This window comes from Phaenicophaeus curvirostris, chromosome 1 (assembly GCF_032191515.1).
Source record: "Phaenicophaeus curvirostris isolate KB17595 chromosome 1, BPBGC_Pcur_1.0, whole genome shotgun sequence".
In the NCBI taxonomy this organism is placed as follows: Eukaryota; Metazoa; Chordata; class Aves; order Cuculiformes; family Cuculidae; genus Phaenicophaeus; species Phaenicophaeus curvirostris.
Genome location: NC_091392.1, coordinates 191,328,250 through 191,348,761, shown reverse-complemented (window position 1 = coordinate 191,348,761; position 20,512 = coordinate 191,328,250). Strand labels below are relative to the sequence as shown.

The window sequence follows — 20,512 nt, the reverse complement described above, 5'->3', positions numbered from 1 at the left end:
GCTTTGCACATCACTCAACAGATCTACATTATCAGCAGCCAAAAGTATGACAACTCAGAGCTCCACTGCTGAACAACTAGATTATACCAAATGAATTGCATCACCCAGTGTTGTTGGTTTTTTTTCCTTTTACACCTTCCATTTTATACATTAATGAACATAAGCCATCCCTCAGCTTATTCCTTAAAATTAATATAACAAAACAGAAATGCTGGGGAGTATGTAATAAAAAAATAGAATGTTAGAAACCCCTTGGCTGAATTTAATACCTATTAGAATCCTTAGTCATGATGGAAACGTATTTATAACCACAAACCTCTACTAAATTATCTTAACAGCCTCTAGCTGTTCTGTGGATGGCCAAAACATCACAGTAAATTACCAGCTCACCATACAAAATTATACGCATCGCTTTTATACCCTGTTTTAGGCCCTGACTCTCAAACAGAGAGCAAGATTTACTCTTATTACCCAACTGAGTTCACCTACCAGCACACACGTGTGCACTGCCACGTGTTTACTCCCAAAACAGAGTAAATCCACCAATGTTTGCAATGTAGCACAAACTCACTGCCAAGCCACAACGAATGCAGTGCCGGCAACAACCGCTTGCCTTTTCCCCCTCCTTTCCCATGTCTGATTGACTTTCCGCTCATCAGATTTTCCTGTCTGGCAGCCGGACTGAGTTCTTAAACAGGCTGAATTCACTCCTGACCTCATCTGATGGACTTCAAGGCAAGGCACACACGAGGTGAACTTGGCTCAGAAAACTTGGAGTTTCTTAACATGAGACTGCAGGGACAGCGCATGACAGAATACAGCTTAGCAATGGCTAAGACGAAGATGAGACTGAAGGATGTTGGTGTCTGGTTCCCAACTCTGTGATGGACGTGTTGCAGACCCTGAAAGATTCACTTAATATCTATACACTTTAATTTCCTATTTACAAAGCAGGGACAACAAAGACCCAAGAGTCCTGCAAGCAACAGAAGGATGGAAAGGTGGGAAACAAATCAAGTGTCCAGCCCCTTGCACCAACTCTTTGCTCTGCTGGGATATGCAAGGCTAAAATCATTCGTGTTTGCAACTCATCTTGGTGCTATAATGCCAATACCCTGTAATAGCCAGGGTATGTAGATAAATATTAGTGAGAAAGTTGAAAGTGCAAGGACCAAAGGCTGGGGGAAAGAAAATGAACCGAAGCCCAGCTAACATCACACATCACTGGGCTTTGGATACAAAAGGATAAAGGTGGGAAAACTGGAGAAGCAGATACAACAATATCCAGGGATATATGCTGACTGGGAATGGATGTCTGAGATGCAACTTTGAGAGCACAGGAGTTCCATTTCTGATCTTTCTTTGTTGTCTGGTTTTCTAGCATACTGATTTTTTTTTTTAATTATATATAATGAGTCAAAATTCTCCCATACTTTGAAGGAAACAAGTCCAAGGTTTTGACCAGGCCTTTCCACACTGAAAAAAGATCAAACCTTGCCTCAATTACAGCTGACTCAGCAGTAGTGCACACAGCACAGGGGAGCACGTAAACCCCAAACACGTCATTCTGGCTTCTCGCCTACCTTCACAACCTGAGCTACAGCTGGTTAGCAGGAGGCTTCAGGTACAAAGAAATGCAAAGAATAGGCTTTAAAAGACTATTCTTAATTACAAATGCAAATCTTGAAGCTTCTCATCCCCAAGTGGTACTCAACAACTTCATCTTATCTGAAATTATGAGCATGTCAGAGCAGCAGGTCCACACTTCACCTTACCTAGCCTTAATGAGTGCATTTAACAGCATTGAGTGGGTCATGGCAGACTCTTCCAAGAGGCAGGATGGATAAGGAAACATCACAAATAGAATATTTTCATCAAACACCCTAGTTAACTAAAAAACTCATGCAAAAAGCCTCATGAACATTCTACATGTAGCACAGGACAGAATTTGCTTTTCAGTTTGAAAACCAGATCAATGCAAGGCCCAATTTCCATCTGCCCCAAGACAAATACTATTTTTTAGCCCCACCATGAACATCTAAATTACACTACTGAGTGTATTTTGTGAAGCACCGTCCACGACCCCACCTTGTAAGATGCCCCTGCCTTCTGCTGGACGTGAAGGCTTTTTTTTTGAAAAAAAACCCCAAACAAAACTATAGACAACCTTCTTCTCTACACATAAGTCTGTCTTCAAACCTCATTCCTCGGTATGCCTCCCTGTGACAGCAGATGATACATCAGCCTGTCTGCACGCCAGCTGGCTGCACTGATTTGACGCTAAAAAGAGTGTATTGATTGGTTCCCAGTTGAAGCCTCAGCCAACATGTTTTGCAAGTGTCTGAGACAATGGCCTGATCCTTTCAGGCCCTCTCTCAGGTTGATTTTAAAGGAAGTGCAAGGCAAGAGCTCAAAAGGCAGCTCTGGGAGCAACTCCATGGATACGATGATGGACCTAGCTAATCTCAGACCAAAGCACACCCTGTTGCAGGTGGAAACTCCAAAAAGGCAGGTGGAGGGAGCCCCATCACTAGGAAAGTCCTGTTCTCAACTGTTTGAAACCTCAAAACACCGATTTTGTTCCAGTGTTTACTTCACAGTATCAGCTTCAACATTGCAGATACTTGCATTATTCATCTCTCATCTCCTTTAAAAGGTGCAAATTGAGACTTGTTAGGAAGAGGCTTGTTTCTCCCCCACAGCACATCTATAGTGGAGGCAGAACTTGCTGGAGGATGGCAAAGACAAAAAGATCTTGCAAGCTTTAACATCTGCAAGAGGCTCTCCTTCTATGTTTGATGTTTGTTGAAACACCTTTTCTGAGTGCAAATCTCACCTCTCCATGGGTGGGTTCAGGTGACGGGGTGCTGGGACACCCACCACCTGCAATAAGGGCCCACTGTGCTTTGGTGATGTGCCAAATACTTTGTGCCACCTCCCAGGAGAAGGTCCTTGGGGTGCTCCCTTAGGAAGTCCTGCAAGCCAAGCTAAAACGCTGGCCTTGCTCTGCAAAGACTGCACCCCTGCAGGCTTTTATCAGGGCACTTTCTCATTCACTTTCTTTGTAAGGTGGCCACCCCTCACTGTTTTGGAGGCGTTTGGTGTAAAGCTTTCCCAGGCTCCTAATCACTCTCGTCACCCTTCTCCAAAGACTCTGGTGTCAGGGGTCCACCCACACACACATTGCTCCAGGATAAAGTTCTGATCACTGGCAGAAAATCTCCCTGTCCTGCCTCACTCCATGCACACAGAGGGCTCAGAGACAGATCCAAACAGTTAGGGCTAGGTACAAACATGAATCCCCAATTTCTAGCCTCCTGCAGACACCAGCCTGCACCATTTCTCAGCACCTCCATCCACCCAGAACAAGAAGGACCCCTGTCATTCCCCAAATCCCATGTATTCTGTCCATCTTCTCTTTTCTTTCTTTAATTTATTTTATTTATTCCTCTCCCTTAAAAGCTTTAAACTTGCCACAGTCACAGACTGCTCGCTGCCCACATGGCAGCCACTACAGCTAATATAAGACCAATCTGGAGGTAGCAGTGGGTCTCAGCCACCACCTCCTCTCCCCTCTCTCCTGCCACCCTGGCCCTGCGCCCTGACCCCTGAAACAATGAGCTTTTCTGTTCCCCATCGCCTCGCTGGAAACTCTGGTCTGACGTTATGTGCAGCGTACAGTAGGCAAGGGAGGCAGGGAAGGCGACAGAGAGGGAGAACACAAGCCTCAAGTCATTGATTCTTCTTGGGTAAAAGCAAATGAGGTTTTCTTGGGAGCTTCCTATCTGGAGGGAGTTATTTAGGAACAACACAGAGACCCAGAATCAAATGAGCTGTGTGTGGCACTCATGACATGGAAGCAGAGTGGCTGTTTTCTGCTCTCAATAAGCCAAAAGGGGCATTTATTGTCTTTGCCCCTTCCTGTGCTGGATGGTTCTCAAGCACAGTACTCGTGTAGAAGTAGGGTAGAGAAGGAAGGAATCATGGAATCATAGAATCACCAGGTTGGAAGAGACCCACCGGATCATTGAATCCAACCATTCCTATCTAACACTAAACCATGCCCCTTAGCACCTCGTCCACCCACGCCTTAAACACCCCCAGGGAAGGTGGCTCAACCACCTCCCTGGGCAGCCTGCTCCAGTGCTCCAGGAGATCTGGAGGTGTCAATGTGGCCTCTATAGGGGCAGCGAGCAGGACTTTGCAAGGGAGAGGCAGCTAAGGAGTATTGAAAGTCTGAGCTGAAATACACAACTAATCTTCCCTGGGGCACTGTTTCAAATCAAAAGCATCCAGGGAATTGTAGAAACCCCACATATCTCCCCTACACATAAACAAAAAAGCCCCAGAAGATGCTTAAATAAGTATGTGGATGAAGATCTACAGAACAGATCAGCAGCAGTGACTAATAACCCCATTTAACATGATTACTGACATTACCATGAGATTAAAAAAAATGCAAATGTAAGTATGGATGAGTTCAACATCAGCACAAAGTGCCAGACCTAGAATGCACGCATGACACAGCTCTTTGAAGCTGAAAATTTAGAAGACACCTCAGTGTTAACAGAAAAGGGAAAGGAAGGTTTACTAATCAGTTTTGGAAATGAGATATAAAACCTGTTTGGGTATTACATTAAGTGGCCAAGTAGTTTGTTCAGCAAGTCAATTTGCATCCTTTGGCAGTCACACAGAAGTCCATGGGGATGTTCAGAAGGTCAGCGAGGAACCTAAATGGGCGAGGCAGCAGTTGTGATCATCAACAAAACTTATTTGGTGAAAATCTACAAAATTCAAAAGTTCACAAATCTTTGACTCAAAATGTTATTTCCATCTTACCATATGGATGCGAGAGCTGGAACTCCCCCAAAGAGATGCCTAAACGCCTTCCAAAGCAAACGCCTTTGGAAAATACTATGTTTAAACGGAATAAGATGCACAACAAGTACTGAGATGCTATTAGGACAGCATCTTGAATCCAGAAGACATGGTGGAAATACTTCGGAGATGTTCAAAACACACTGGGAAGCAATAGAAATAATAAATAGTAATAATAAATAATAATAATAAAAAAAAACAACCTGACGATATTTGTCTCAATAGGTTACAGGAAAAAAAAGAGAGACTCAGCATAGAGGAGTTAAAAATTTAGAGGACATGTGAAGAAGATGAAAAAGCTTTCCAAGCAACAGAAAGGAAGAAGCAGTCTGAATACTTAGTACAGAAATGTCTAGAAGCTGTTCTCAACTGGTCCTGCCTCAAATCCAGGTTTAAACTATACATAAAAATGTCCCATTTCTGTCCCAAAAGTGAACCTCCTATCCTAAACAGGCACCATTTTGGGGTGACAATATTCACATTTGGAGAGAGAAGTTAGTTTCTGGCTATTAGCGTAATGCAGACAACCAGAATGATGCAAGGTTTCCCAGATCCTAACCTTCTCCAGGAAAACTGCGCAAGAGCTCAGAAAAAAAAAAGGAATCAAGTACGAAAAGACAACTCCAGAGATGAAATCCCTCCCCCACATTGCTGGCATCAAATTATTCCAGATTCACTGGAGAAACAGGCACCGCTGGCTATCTTACACAGCAAGAAACATATGCTTCCAGCACTCATATTTTCCTCCTGTTCTTTAAAGTAACAGCTTGCAAGCTAAAGACGATTATAAGGTTGGCTCTTTTATTTTATTCTTTTTCTGAACCAAGGCCGATTTTATTTAATATTTTAATTTTTTTAAAAAAAATTAAACAGAGCACATATTTCAATTGCTTTCTGGCTAGATATGATTGATGACTTATGTACGACTGCACTGTGCGGGTTTGCATGCTGACCTTGAGGAATTCCTCTTTATACACCCTAAAATCAGGTTGTTGCAGGCAGGCCTTAGGTGCAGGCGTGTTTGCCTAGAAGCGTGCACGTGGCCTGGATCTCTTTTTAAGGTCTCAGGTCTGTTCTCCACTATTCCACATCCTGAATATTTGCTCTTTCTGTTGCTAACTATGAATAAGACAGAAAAAAGATGCTATATACTGACTGCATTTATAGAGCTTCCCGCGTTCATTGCCAATTAGCTGCTGGTTTAACGTGCGATAAACACAAAGCTGGCTTCACTTGGCAGAATGGTGTTCAGGTGCTGATCCAGTTTCCCCAGATTTGGACCGAAAAAGCCTAAGGGAAGCAAACCTACCCATCCTCTGTGAGAGAAAGACCTGGCCCGCTTTGTACCAGCATTTTCAGGCCAGCAGCTCTGAAAGCTTTTGCCTAAAAGCATCCAGCCATGGTGGGATATCGACTTAGTGGCGTGCAAGGGTGGAAACAAGTAATTACTAACAGTGGTGACTTGTCAGTTGGGATGACAGTGGGATAGACAAACAAAAACCCAACCCAGCCTTTCCGCGCTCTGCTCCTTTCAAGCCCACGGTGCTAAATGCTGACAAAGGAGTAGAGATGAGGCACAGAGTTCATGTAATGTGCCAACAAGAATGGGGATTTTTCTTTTTCGAGGTTTTTTTTTGTTACTTGAACAGAATTACAGGAGCTATAGCTAGACTGTGGAGATACCAAATCAAATTCTGGAGGCAAATCTACTCCTGGCTTATGCATCTGCACTGCCCAACCGGAGAAGTGCTGCCGTAGGTGCTGCTCAGTGACCTGCAGCAGAGGTCCAGCATGCTCCAAGAGACTTTCTGGATGCTCAGCAACTTCAGGAGTCTCTCCAGAGCCAGCTGCCCCAGTTGATGGCATGGGCCAGGCTCTTAACAGCCCTGGTGGCAGAGCTAGGCTTCCCAATGGCAGCTCTGAATAAGGAAATCACAATAGTCTATTTACATGATGATGATGACTCTTGGCTAAACGATATGCCTAGGTGTGCCGCAATTAAAACTCCATAAAATTACCCAGCCAAAGGATGGTGTTGGATAATAATTACTAGCATATTGTTGAGTCTGGGCTTAATGGAATTTTTTGTTGTTTTTTTTCTCCCAAATCCTTGGCAGGATGGGACTATCCCATGGAGGTGGTATGAGACGTGAAGGAGATGCCACGCTTTACAGCAGCGACAGAAGTTCAGAAAGCACCTTCGGCTCTGCTGCTGCTCTCTGCACACCCTGGAGTAAACTGAAGTCTCATTTCTTCCACCTCCTGAGATGGGGACAAATACACTTTGTCACCACTGTTGGGTGCTATAAGACCTACCTAAGCATTATTAATGGAGAAGTGAGACTTTAAAGACTTGAAACGAGTAATGAAAGGACAAGAAGTTTATATAAAATAGTAAATCCTAAATCTGTTGGATCAACTCCTCTTAGAGAGCCCCTAGAGGACCTCGGCACTCTCACTGTCTAAATCCTTACTAGAAGTACGATCTACTTCTGTGTGTCAGTTGCAATCCATTTCTGTAGTTTCATGCACCCTCAGCAGCATGTGAACAGCTCGGACCCCCTTGGCTAAGATGGAAGTAATGAAGCCAAATTGAGTTCCCAGCTGTGGGAATAACCCCAACACAAGTGCGGCCAAACCACTGACCTGCTCCATGCCTTGGTTTCCCCATCTAACCAGACACTTCACCAAACACCCAGTGCATCAAGCTCTAGTCCCAGTCAGCTGCTACCATAATCCAAGTAAATAATAAGTGCTCTGCCTTTGAGTCACTACTATAAATTATGTGCTTCAGTCTGGTAAACACTATTACATCACCTCTTGCATCTGACACTTGCTAAAAGAAAGAGAGGGGAAAAAAATGGTTTCAGTATCACTTCTGCTCTCTTCCAAAGAGAAATGAGGCCAGCTTCCTGTTACACTTTCCTTAAGTATTGTTTGTCTTTCTTAAGTTCAACCTGTGCTTTGCCACCATCAATCTTCTACATCTACCGTGGACTTTGCCAGGACAATCAGCCAGCTCTGAAGTCGTGACAGACAGCTAGAGATTCACTCAAGCTGCCTTAACAAAACCAAAGCACCAGGAAAATACACCAATTTCACTCCCCACACAACATCTGGACTCCTTCCCTGTACGGGCATGGCCACCTTGATTGATGCAACGCCTCAGAAAGAGTGTTAGCTCTGACCAAACCAGTTTGAGTTTCAGCAGCTGAAGAGCTGCCCTAGCACAGCACTTCTTCCCAGGTTACCTGTGTTGGTGGAAAAGAAAACAAGGACTATCCACCTGCACAGGGAGTTGGGCTTAAGCAGCTACACGGCTTTCTAAATCGGTGTCTCCACAATGTGCCATGCTACAGAGGTATCAGAAATGTTTGGCTGGAGGCACCTAGGGAGGTATCTAGTCCAACCTTGCATTTGAGGTGTGACCAGATCAGATCGGCTGGGATTTCCTGTAGCCAGATCTTGAAAACCTCCAAAGAATTAGACTCTGCAGCCTCTGTGGGAACCTGTTCACCTACACCATGATCCTCCTTCTGGAGGAGCTTCCCTAAGATCCAACCTGAACCTCCAAAGCTGAATTGTAAACGTTGTTGCTTATTTTCTCACCTGATATAACCAAGAACAGTTTGACTTCATCATCCCTATACCCATCCTTCAAGTAGCAAGTTATTAGATCAAGAGTAACACGATGACAATGTACCAACTGACTGTTGCCAGAAGACGGTACACTGGGCAAAGGAACACAGCCCGACATTCAAACAAAACGACCTCAAGAGAAGGTTGCAGGGAAGAGATTGTATGTTTCGACTCAACGGCAATGATGCAGCGCAGAAACAAATTCTGGGGCGTGACCTTTGTGCAGCATTGCACAAGAGAGGTGGTGCTGCAGCAGTGTTGGCGAGCACTGCCCTTGCAAGCAAAATGCACCCCCTGACCTGCAAAACCTTCTCCAGTGGAGCAAGCATTTATCCCTCCTGTGAATCATGGGGCAGATGACAACAGTTAAAATGTTTGAATCAAGCCTGGAGATAACATGGGAGGAGCAGGGTGAAACAATGCAATGTCATGGAGTTACTGCTGCCATAACTTTCTACAAAGAACTTGTCTGCATTGGGTAACAGGACTGCCCTGAGTCCCATTGGCAGATCCAGGTGACTTGATTTGTGCCGTGCTCAAAAGCCTCTTTGCTATTCCTTTCTGAGTTCATGCTCAAAATCCATAAATTCATCTAAACCAGCACTGGAAGGGACTTCTGGAGAATTTGTCAAATTTATTCCACTGCCTCAAAAGCCCTCTTTGGCCAACCTGCCCATCAAAACTTCCACCAATGGAGACTCCAAGCCCATCTCAAACCATCTATTCCACTGCTCCACTCCTCCAGCAATCAGAGTTTAAGCAGTTTTTTCCTAACACTTGTTTCCCTTATTGCAGTTCAGGCTAAGCACTTCTTGGACTCCCAACACTGGCCACAGAGAAGAGTTTACTCCCTTTCCCTTCATAGCTACCTTTGATATACCCTAAGACTGTTATTTCTCCTCTCAGTCCTCTAATGCCTAGACTAAAACAACCTAATTTCCTTCAGCCTTTCCATGTTTTCTAGGTTACTGCTCATTTTCCAGTGCTTTTCTCTTGAGTTTCTGCAACCGTTGCCTATTTTCAGTAGAGAGGAGCACCCTGAACTAGGCACAGCACAGCTGAATATGAGAGTTCCCCGTCAAAACTCCTTAGAGAGAGGAGAAAAAAAACCCCATAATTTTGCTTAATACCTATTTCTTTGTATTTTGCTGTGGACTTAAAGGGATTTCCTTTCTTCTCCCCAACCTTTCGAGCAGCCTAGGACTTCTCTGCTCCCGTAGTCCTACTTCAGTCCACACCCTACACCTTCATTTAGTGAGGATATCCTTGCTATGCATCTGCAGGAGGGATATGAAGGGTCTACTTCAGGAGCCAAAAGAAACTCTTCATCAGCGAGTTACCCCTTAGGCACTGGGCTGTCATTAGTAAATCAGCCTGTTGGACCCTCCTTAACCTCTTCTGCTCACCCCATCAGAGTGGAACAGGTCTGCCAATGATCTTGATTAAACTGCTGCTTGGTGTAAAAATGACCACTGATGCCCAAAGCCAAACTTTCCTCCCCCTAGTTAAACAAGTCAGGGACAGGGGGAGCACTAAAGGATTCTAAACCCAGTACAAGATGAGAAGCTTTTGTTTCGGTCAGAACTGTAGACATACATCTCAGCCAGACAGAAAATAACACTGACTTCACAGTACACAAATGAACAGGCAAAGCAGACTGATTTAATGATAGAAAGCCAAGAGCTCCTCTACAACAACAGCAGTTCTTTTCCACATTGCTTTTCCACCAGAGAGCCCAACCCTGGAGCCCATCATGCCGGGTAGCAGATAGATACAAAACTCCGCGCTAAACCCACGTCTAACTCAAGAGACAACAGACAGGCACGTCGAGTGAGAGAGCACCAGGAGACAGTGAGTCAGTACAGACCAGCACAACATGCACTGGTCTCGGCTCATCGGTCACACAATTAAAGCCAAGGGTTTTGTTTAGGGACTAGCTTTTCTTTTTTTATTTTTTTTTCGTGGGAATGTTAAGAAGGAGCCAGGAGGAGAATTAAAGGACAGCTCTGTGCTGTGACTGTGTATGAGGAGACCTTTTCATGCATTAAAATCAGAAGGGGAGAAGGTGGGGCAGACTTTTTAATAGGGCCCGTTGTGATAGGACAAGGGATAACGGTTTTAAACTAAGTGAGGGGAGATTTAGACTAGATATAATGAAGAAATCACTTACATTGAGGGTGATGAGACACTGGCACAGGTTGCCCAGAGAGGTGGCAGATGCTCCATCCCCAGAAACATTCAAGGTCAGGTTGGATAGGGCTCTGAGTAACCTTCTCTAGTTGAAGATGTCCCTGCTCATTGCAGGATGGGTTGGACTCGATGACCTTTAAAAGTCCCTTCCAACCCAAGCCATTCTGTGATTCCATGATTCCACAATGGTATAAAAGTGTTTGTTTGAAAAAAAAAATAATAAAATCAAGTAAGTGGATGATGGAGCTTGGTGCTTCAAGGAAAACGGAGTGGCAGGTGATATCTTGATATCTCCATTACTTTTGACCTTCAATTGTTTGATTATCTTTTTTATCAAGACTACGGTAGCATCTGTAGGGCTCATCCAAGTTCATAGCCAAACTGCCTAGGGTCTACAAAAACCCCTGTCCCCAGTTACGAGGCAGAAAAGACGTACAATTCATCTCAACCTTGAAGCAGTAATTTTTTGATTAGATGGAAGTCACCCAGCAGCAGAGAAACTCTGGACTCCAACATTTAACAGAGCATTGTACAAAGAGATTCTATTTAAAATATCACTAAATCTCACATAAACACAACCCGCTGAACTGAAACCAAGCAGCTACTGCCGTGAATGCAGATTAATGCTGTGTGGCTCAGGTGTGGAGAACAGTCCCCTTCCCCAGCCATTCTGGATCAAAGGTAGAAAGAAAATTCAGCACCTGGCCCTCTTGCCCAAGATCTCCTTGAAAAGTAATGCCAAAACGAAACTAGGCTTATAAAAGCACAGCACTTTAAGGATAGCATCAGCAACACAACTACACGCAGGCACGTACATTTGAAATATGCTCGTCAAAGAAAAAATAAATCTATCATCTACCCTATGTCAATACAGCCAGAGCAGGAACTTCAAACCTGATTAGCAGCATCCTGCAGCCTGAGATTCCTCCTTTGAGGTGTCAAAGGAGAATACAGACCAAAGGCATAGGAGAAGTGGCAAAGCCAGCGATTCAGCACCTTCCCTTTGAGTCCATACAGAGGCCAGTGTAACACTGTGGTGACTGAAAACCCACCTTTTGTACATGAAAACCAAAGTCCAACCACGTGGGTTGGTTGGAGATGAAGGCAGGTTTTAGGAGAGCAAAGCCATCGGCCTCAGGCTCCACCACACCTACCTGCTCTGAACAGCTATCAAAGAGAACAACTCGATCAACACACCAACCCCCTGAATGCATGCTGCAGCTATATCAATATTATAATATTAATAATAATGCATTAAAAAGCAAAGGGACAGGGCACCACCAAGCAAACCATAATCCAAACTAAGGCCTTTTTCAAATCCAGCCACCAACGCAGGAAGCCACCACAACTGGCGTGACTGGAAGGGAAGTCCCACTGACCACAGTGCCGGGACTGCTCCGGCACAGAGATCCCACTTGAGTGACATCTGCCGAACATCGCTTCCTGCCCTGCGGAGGCTGCGTGGGATGGCCGGGCACATCTCAGCACGGCTGCGTTTCCTCTGAGGGGAACAAGGATGTTTTGAAAACATAGGTGGCTTGCAAAGCACTTCGGGATGTATCTGGATGAAAAGCACTCTTATGCACATGGATAATTAGCACTAACCACCAGCATGTCACACCCTCATATAGAGCATTTAGCAGATTTCTTCGGCTCTTGCTGGAATGCTGGAGCATAAGCTGGATATTCAGAAGGCGATGTGAGCGCCCTTTCATGGGGCGGGATGCTGGAGAGCTAATGATATTTGATGAGTTAAGGCCACTGGTGACTCAGGATCAGCAATTAGTTGATTTCTGCAAGAGAAAGGTGCTTTGCTCCATTAAGCTAAAAGCATCCTCCACAGTTCAGCATGCACAAAGCCATCCTGTCCATCTCCCATAAAGCCTGCCTACATGCATTAAGGGTTTAATATCTCCCACGTAAACACCCGGTTTTACCTTTGTCTCAGTACATTTGGGGGACAGGGAAGAACTGGATTGCCTTGCAGCTCCATCCCGCAACCCCGTGCCGACCCGATCCTCCCTCAAAGGGGGTCAGGCACAGAAGGGAAGGATTGCTAAGGTACATAGTCTAACGCGAGGAGATGCAGCCTATGGGGCTGCACCCATATTGGACAAGGCTAATAACACCAGACAACAAATCAGATATCCCTCAAGCCCTGCCCCAGCCTGCGATATGGGGCTACAGACACCCACCACCCTCTCAAGGGTGGGCAGCGATGCTTCCATCAATCCGTAACAGGCACTGGGAGACGCCAGCTGCACTCGTTCCGCCAGCCGTTCCCAAAACACACGCGGGCAAAAGCAATGGGACCAATGGACGATGTGGCCGGTGCCCCGCAGGAAGGGAGAGCACCCAGCTCCCTCCCGCAGGCTGTATCCCAGCCAGCAGAAGCCTGGCAGAGGGTGGTCACCGGAGTCAGGGAGCAGGACCCCGGCTGCATCCCGGGGAGCGATGTGCCGAGTCATGGGATGCAGCTCGACGTGGCCGCGTCCCCGAGCGCTAACGATGCGCGGCGAGACCGTCGGGCGGAGGGCGCAGGGAACAGTTACTGCTTTCAGTGAGTGGGGAATGTCACAGAGCTGGCGTTCGGACCCTCTTTTTACAACTTCTTTGAAGTGTTTGATCTTAGCCGCTACCGACACGCTCGGCTATCGAAGCGCTGCCGGTGCTATCTTCAAAGGGCTCTACGTTCAATGATTAATAGGAACCGTGCGCGGGGAGGGGGAGAGCGACCGTTGTGGGGGTGCTGGGGAGATACCCGAGATGTGTCGCCTTTCCTCTCGGGGGCAAAGGTATTCCCGACCTCCCCGGAGCCGCACGGCTTCCAAGGAGAGGGTCCCGGCAGCGCCTGCCCCGAGCCGGGGGGCTCGGAGATGCTCCCAGCCCTCTCCCTGGCAGCGGGGGGAGCCACGAACGTCCCCTGGGAACGGGGTGTGGGGGAGGGGAGCCACGAGCATCCCCTGGGAACGGGGGGGGGGGGGGGGGGGAAGCCACGAGCATCCCCTGGGAACGGGGTAGGGGGGGGGGAAGCCACGAGCATCCCCTGGGAACGGGGTAGGGGGGGAAGCCACGAGCATCCCCTGGGAACGGGGTGGGGGGGGAGCCACGAGCATCCCCTGGGAACGGGGTGGGGGGGGGAGCCACGAGCATCCCCTGGGAACGGGGTGGGGGGGGGAGCCACGAGCATCCCCTGGGAACGGGGTGGGGGGGGGAGCCACGAGCATCCCCTGGGAACGGGGTGGGGGGGGGAGCCACGAGCATCCCCTGGGAACGGGGTGGGGGGGGGGGGAGCCAGGAGCACCCCCCTGAGAACGGGTCGGGGGGGAGCCAGGAGCATCCCCTGGGAATAGGAGGGGGGAGCCACGAGCATCCCCTCCCCAAGCTGAGAACGGGGGGAGCCACGAGCATCCCCTGGGAACGCGGGGTGGGGGGGAGCCACGAGCATCCCCTCCCCAAGCTGAGAATGGGGGGAGCCACGAGCATCCCCTGGGAACAGGGGGGAGCCACGAGCATCCATCCCCGCCGGGACCGGGGCGCCCCTCGCCCCGCCGAGCTCCGCGGCGGCAGGTGCAGCCAGGAGGGAGGGAGGGAGGGAGCGGCGATCCCGGCTTTCCACGGAGCCGAGGGGGAGCCGGGCTGGGGCGGGTGGGTCGAAGACTTACGTATCTCCGTAACTTCTTCTCCGGCGGTGACTTGCGGAGCCAGCCCGAGCACACAACCTCCCCGCCGCTCATCGCGGCTGCGGGCGCTGCCTCCCGGCGCTCAGCGCCGGCCGCGCCGGCCCATGGAGGGCGGTGGGAGGATGGATGGGAGGATGGATGGGTGGGAGGATGGATGGATGAGTGGGTGGGAGGATGGATGGATGGGGGGGCGACGAGCGCCTCCCCCGCCGCCGCCGCCGCGAGCGGGGAAGCAGGAAACGGGCTCGGTCCCGGCTCACCACGCCTCCGCCCGGCCCCGGCCCCGGCCCCGCGTTAAAAACACAAAACCCCGCGGGGAAGAGGGGCTGCCCGGCCCCCGCGGGGCGTGCGGGGGTCCCTGCCGCTCGTTCCTCACCGCCACGCACTCGTACGGCAGCTACGCGGGAACTTTATAGGTACCGCATCGCAGCCCAGCACCGCCCCCCCGCCAACCCCTCGGCCCTAAGGTTTAAACCCACCCGGACCCTTCTCCAGCCTTGATGGGAAAGGTCCTTTTCACCCCAGAAAGGAGAGGCTGGCTGGGGCCCCGCTGTGCCCAGGGGCTGGTGCTGATGGTGCCATAGGAACACAAAGAGGAACAGCCAAACACCACCAGGCAATAGCAAAAACCCTCCTGGATGAAAACAACAACAACAACAACAAAAAAAAAAAAGAGAGGAATCGATAAAAGCTTCATATTTTATTATTGATTTTTAAATAATGGAGCTGTGCCCACTGAAAAGGGATTTGACTGTCACTGGAGTCTCATGTAGACAAGCCGGGTTTCGTATTACAGCGTATCATACCCTGGCTGAGATTAACTATCACCTTCCAGACCTAGAAACGCTGTACATCTAAAAGTCTGACCCTTTCGCCGGCTCAGGCAGCAATAGAACTTCCCTCCAGAGCCCTGCTATGAACAGGATTATGTTCTAACTCTCCTTTTGCTGCACACTTAAAAACAAAAACCTGGGCACAGCACCCAGAAAAGCAGAGCCCTCCTAGCCCACAACACTCACGAACTGCCCACTTATTAGGAAACTACAGTTGGGGTTGTTAGCTAGGGATGGATTTCCAAGACCTGTCTCTATATGGCAGCTCTGCCCCAAACCTGCTCGGGCACATTTAGTCATCCCTCCCTCAACTCCCCTGCCTGTCCAACCTCCGTGGGCAGGGACGGTCCCTCCTTACGTGTTTGTGCCATAGCTGGTGCAATAACAACTCCATGCTGGCTGGATGCTCTACTCTGTGTCAAACAACAACAATCTTTATGTAATGCTGCTTGCACGGGGATCTTGCATCACTGTAGAGCAGTAATTACACCTCACTTCCCTCTGGGAGGTAGGCAGGACATCTCTTTTCAAGACAGGGACAGCACAGTTAAGCCACATGTTGTTTATCATCTTTGTGAATACATAAAAGAGGGGAATAACCCCTTAAAGAACAAGTATGACATTTGCTAGGAATGTACTTTTTTTTCAACAGCTTTGTTTTTCTTTTTCACAAAGACTAAACACAAAGACTAATCACAAAGACTAAAAAGGATTCTTCTACCTTTTCACTGCCCAAAGGAAGGGCTTGATGCTATTCAAGCACAGGGCAATCTCTGTGCAGACGCTGGCTCTGGTCAGATCAGCTTACCCGTTTCTGCCAATGCGGCGTACGTGATGGAGCTGAGAGCAGGGCAGGGTGGAGAGGCCAGTTCTGTGCTGGCATCAGCCAGCAATGCCTCATTCAGGGCACTGGAGCTGTATCGATTTACATTACATGAGAGTGAGAGTGTCACCCATAAACTCTCGTGGGTTACGGGCATTTTGCGCGTTTGCAGGGAAAACTGTGTCCTGCTGACCTGCGCTTGTCCAATCTTCTGAAACCCCAGAGATATTTCAATAAGACCAGTAACCTACTGGGGATTTATAAAGACCTGATTGAGAGCAGACAATCATGAATAATACACAGGTATCGTGCAACGCCATTCCATGGTGTATTTTAATGATTCACAGGTTAGGAATTCGTTCATACTGACACCAATGCAAAGTGGTATCAGTCTGAAAACCAGTCACAAAGAACCCTGTCCACATTTTTATGTTAACAACTTTCACCACGCCGAGTTGACATGCTTCATTTGGGTGATGGATGTTTAAAGAAGTGTTCTATAATTACCATCGAGTGAATTGGAATGAATTATTGTATATATTCTGTGACAGCCTTTGGTTTATAACCCTGCTCCCTTGCTGTACTACCCTGTTCTTCTCTCATCCCCTATTCTGGATCACATTTGCTGACTTGGTTGTATCACAAGATACATCTGAACGCTGTCCAACACTTCAAGTACCTGAGAATTCTTTTTTCTTGTGCCCTTGGTGACGCCTGACACATGAACCTCAGATTGCTGGGACTTTTGGATGGGAACAGGTTGCATTTTCTGTACGCGTAAATATGCTGCCACTTCAAATGTGAAATACAAGCTCTGTGCAGAAAAATGCTTGAAACAAAGATGCTCCATGCAAACGTGCCTCCCTAATTCCACTGCGGCTGTACGCAGAGTGGGAACAGTGAGTTAATTCTAGCACTGGGCTGCCAAACTGCATATGATCTAATGTATGTAATGTTACAATGCCTTATAATGCTGGCCCCATGTAAAGCATTTGGCTAGGAATACAAATATTACCCCCAATGCCTCTTGGGAGTTAAAGCCGATGTATGTCATGAACGTAGCTCCGATTTGGCAGCACTTGCACGTTCCTAACAGTTTTACCAACTTCAAGCTGTTCTTCCAACCGGTGGTGGAGACTGAACTCAGGCTGGCCCCAGATGACTGCATAAATCTCGGGAGTCTGAGCTAACAGCCAGCAGCCTTGGCGGAAAACTGTGAAAAACCACATCCCTGTGTTGGAAAAACGCAATGAGGTACTTATACGAAGCTATCGAGAATCCGTCTCTGCCAGCAGGAGAGACTGAAGGGGAAACAGCAGAATTAGTAGGCATAGCAAGGGAGAAATTAAGAGATACCATGTAAGAAATCATATTCCTCGTACAGGGGTAGGGCAGAAAGAAAAACATTTTTCCAAGAACAAGCCCTTTTGCTGTGTGTTTAATGTGCTAGGGTACACGAAAAAAGTTATGCTTTCACCTACAGAAGCCTCAGGGCTTTTCAATCTTAACCTTCAGTGTGCTTCCTTGCTCTTGGCTGAAACTGAAATCTATGAAAGATCAGAACTTCTAAGAACGAAACCACAATGCCCACCGCGTCTCCTGGATGCTCCAGTTTTATTTAAATGAGCTGTGCCATCTACTGGCAGATGGGAAAGCTGCAGGCAGAGCAACTCCCCTCCTCGCTCCGGGTCGCTGGTGTAACCAGTGGGAATGGATGGAGACACGGGGCATTTCCTGGGAATTAGGGACCAGCTGGCTGAAATGCTTTGGGCTATTTACCCCAGCCAGGCACTAATCCCTTGGAAATGCCCTATACTGAGGTTAATATAAACTGAAACATGCTGCGTGAGGGGAAAGGCTTTAAAAATCTGCTGTGCTGCTTGGTGCTTACATGCCTGCTTTTCAATTCTGAGCGAATGCTTGGTCTCTTGAGATTCAGCTCCACAACAATACAACCTGACTTTATCTTCACGAAACAGTTCCTGCAGCAAAGCTAGATGGAAGCAGCTTTTTTTTTTTTTATTTTATCAAGAATTTTCAAGGTTAAAAAAAAATCACCTCTTTCAAGAACTCAAGTCTTTTCAAGCTTTCCACCTTGTGTAAAAGAGCACAGCAAGCCCCTCAGAACAACCACAACCGAAGCCAAACCACAAGACGGCCCTTTCCTTTGCATGATAGACAGCAGCTCCAGTAGCACTGGCTGCTTTCCATGAGCAAGGGGAGTAGTAGCACAGGATGCTTTGATCAGATAGTGAGACAGTTTGAAGCATCTTCACAACTGTGTTCTGGCAAAGACTCAGAGAAGAGAGAAGGGAAGAGATGATTCGTGGGTCAGCAGTGTTCAAGGTGCAACATGCTTGCTTGGATTTGATGGTCCAGTTGCTAATGGTGGTAATGGGAAAACAACAGATTAAACTTGCTTTGTTCCCTCTCTGTTGGAGATCCTGGCAAAACCCAGCACATCCCATCAAGAATGGATGCAGACCACCAGGGGAGCACAGGGAAAGGGCCAGGGTGCTGAGCTGGATGGTGTCTGCAGATGCAGCCAGAAGACACTTCCAGTCCTTGCACTTGAAGGTAGTTAAATAGGTTTTCCTATCTGAGAGCCATGGTCCAAGCTGAAGTTCAGCCCTGCTTCCCTCACTAAACTGGACAGTTGGATATAATTTTGCATGGGGCTAAGCTGGGACAGAACACTACTGACCTGCTTCCTTGTTTTGGGCCCAGACAGAACTTTTCATGCCAGGTCCTTTCTTCTGGAGAGGATCAGAGTTCCTCATGCAAACTTTCCTGCCTGGATCCAGATACACTTCTGTCAGTTACATTTACCCATTTTTTTCCACTTAAGCTGTTTCCACCATGGAAGAGAAGGAAATCAGGAGTTTTCCCAATTTTTTTTCTCACCTTCTCAGGAGAGAAAACCATTGTATTATTGCTGGGTGCAAAGAGCACCAGGCAGTGCTCCAGACGTGGACTCTATTCCGATTTAAGCATAAAGGCCACTCCATCCTTGTTTTTTCCTGATGAGACCAGAAGCTCTAGATGGAAAGGACCCCCCTCTATGGACACTATTCGTCACAATGGGGCTTTGACCACAGCTGGGCCCAAGGCAAGCAACCATAAAACAGATAATAAAACAACCACGGAGAAGTCTTCACTGGGCTCCCCTGCCTGTTTACCTGACCCTGGTATACTCTCACATCCTTAGGCATTACTTCAAGAGCAGATGGTGCTCTGTGGTAGAGCAAACGAGCAATTATCCTCCTGACACCCCGCAAGGCCTCCCTGCATGCAATCGCAAGAAGTTACTTCACCCCAAGCTAAGAGCTGTTGTCTGGCTTTTCAGCATAATTGGATGTAATCAAGCTTAATTTGGTTGGTGCAGTAACTCTGAAGACTTTTGTAACTGGATTACTGTTGGCTCAACGGTCATGTGCCATTATATTTGCTGGTCAAAACAGAAGCCAGAATAAAAACAGATGCTTTCTCCCTACTCCTCCTTCCAATGACACTCCTTCAGGATATGAGCTTGCGCTGTACAGTCAATGTAATGAACAGAGAATTCTATTAGAAGAAGGAAGCAATTGGTGTCATATTACATTCGGGCCTCTCCTAAAAGTGTAAATTATTTAGAGTGTGTATCTACATTTGTTTACAATTGCAGACCATGCACAGCTTAGAGCTAAACCCACTGGAGCACAGACCTATAATGCACACAAGGTTTGAGACATATAAATCTCATTATCCTTACTGTACAAGTAGGGAAGCTGAGACCATGAGCAGGAGAGAATGGCTGATGAGGAAGGAATCCCTCAGGTCCCATCTTCCACTGTACATCTCCAGCTGAGAACAAGGAATATACAAAATGCTGTGTAGACTTACAGTCTACTGTAAGTAGACTTACAGTTCTACTACAGGTAATCTATACGTGAGAGTGGTAGCTGAAAAAATATAATAAATGCATCAGCGTAAAGACCTTATTTGCAGACCACCCTTATTCCCACCAGAATTGTGACTGAAGAAGCATGTGAAAGCTTGTTCCCATCACACTTTAAGTCAAATTTTACAAATTCAATAGCTTGTGGTCTTTTCTAATGCCCCCAAAATGCTAAGAGTTAGGACTGAGATCTTCCTGACAGATACTGAGGCCAGAGACTGAAATACAGCACTTCTTTAACAGTGAAAGTAATCACTGGAGTAATGTGTAGAGGTTATATGCTCTTGTGGTTTCAAAGCCTTTTAGGCCATTTGGAGGCATAGGAAACGTATTATAATCCTGGTTGAAATGCTGACTGCATTTTAGACAGACACCTCCCAATAGTCAGTTCAAGTTGGAATTGCAGATCAACCGTAAAAAGACCAAAGTGCCAAACGACTTCCCCAAGATTAGCAGCAAAGGATGCTCTCCAGCTCTCAGTCCCAAAAGCTGCACAGCAGCCACCCTCACAGCTGAGGGCTGTTAATAT

The 20,512-nt window shown here is 47.3% G+C and overlaps 1 protein-coding gene across 1 annotated transcript in view; it reads right to left on the bottom strand.

The window, feature by feature from the left end:
* The window catches only part of GAB2 (GRB2 associated binding protein 2), a 93,288-nt gene extending 78,731 nt beyond the window's left edge, over positions 1–14,557 (bottom strand). Inside the window, exon 1 of the mRNA XM_069883292.1 lies at positions 14,373–14,557. Within this exon, the coding sequence (XP_069739393.1) occupies positions 14,373–14,444 (72 nt within the window). The 5' untranslated portion in view covers positions 14,445–14,557. The remainder of the gene's footprint in view (positions 1–14,372) is intronic.
* Positions 14,558–20,512: the final 5,955 nt, after the last annotated feature.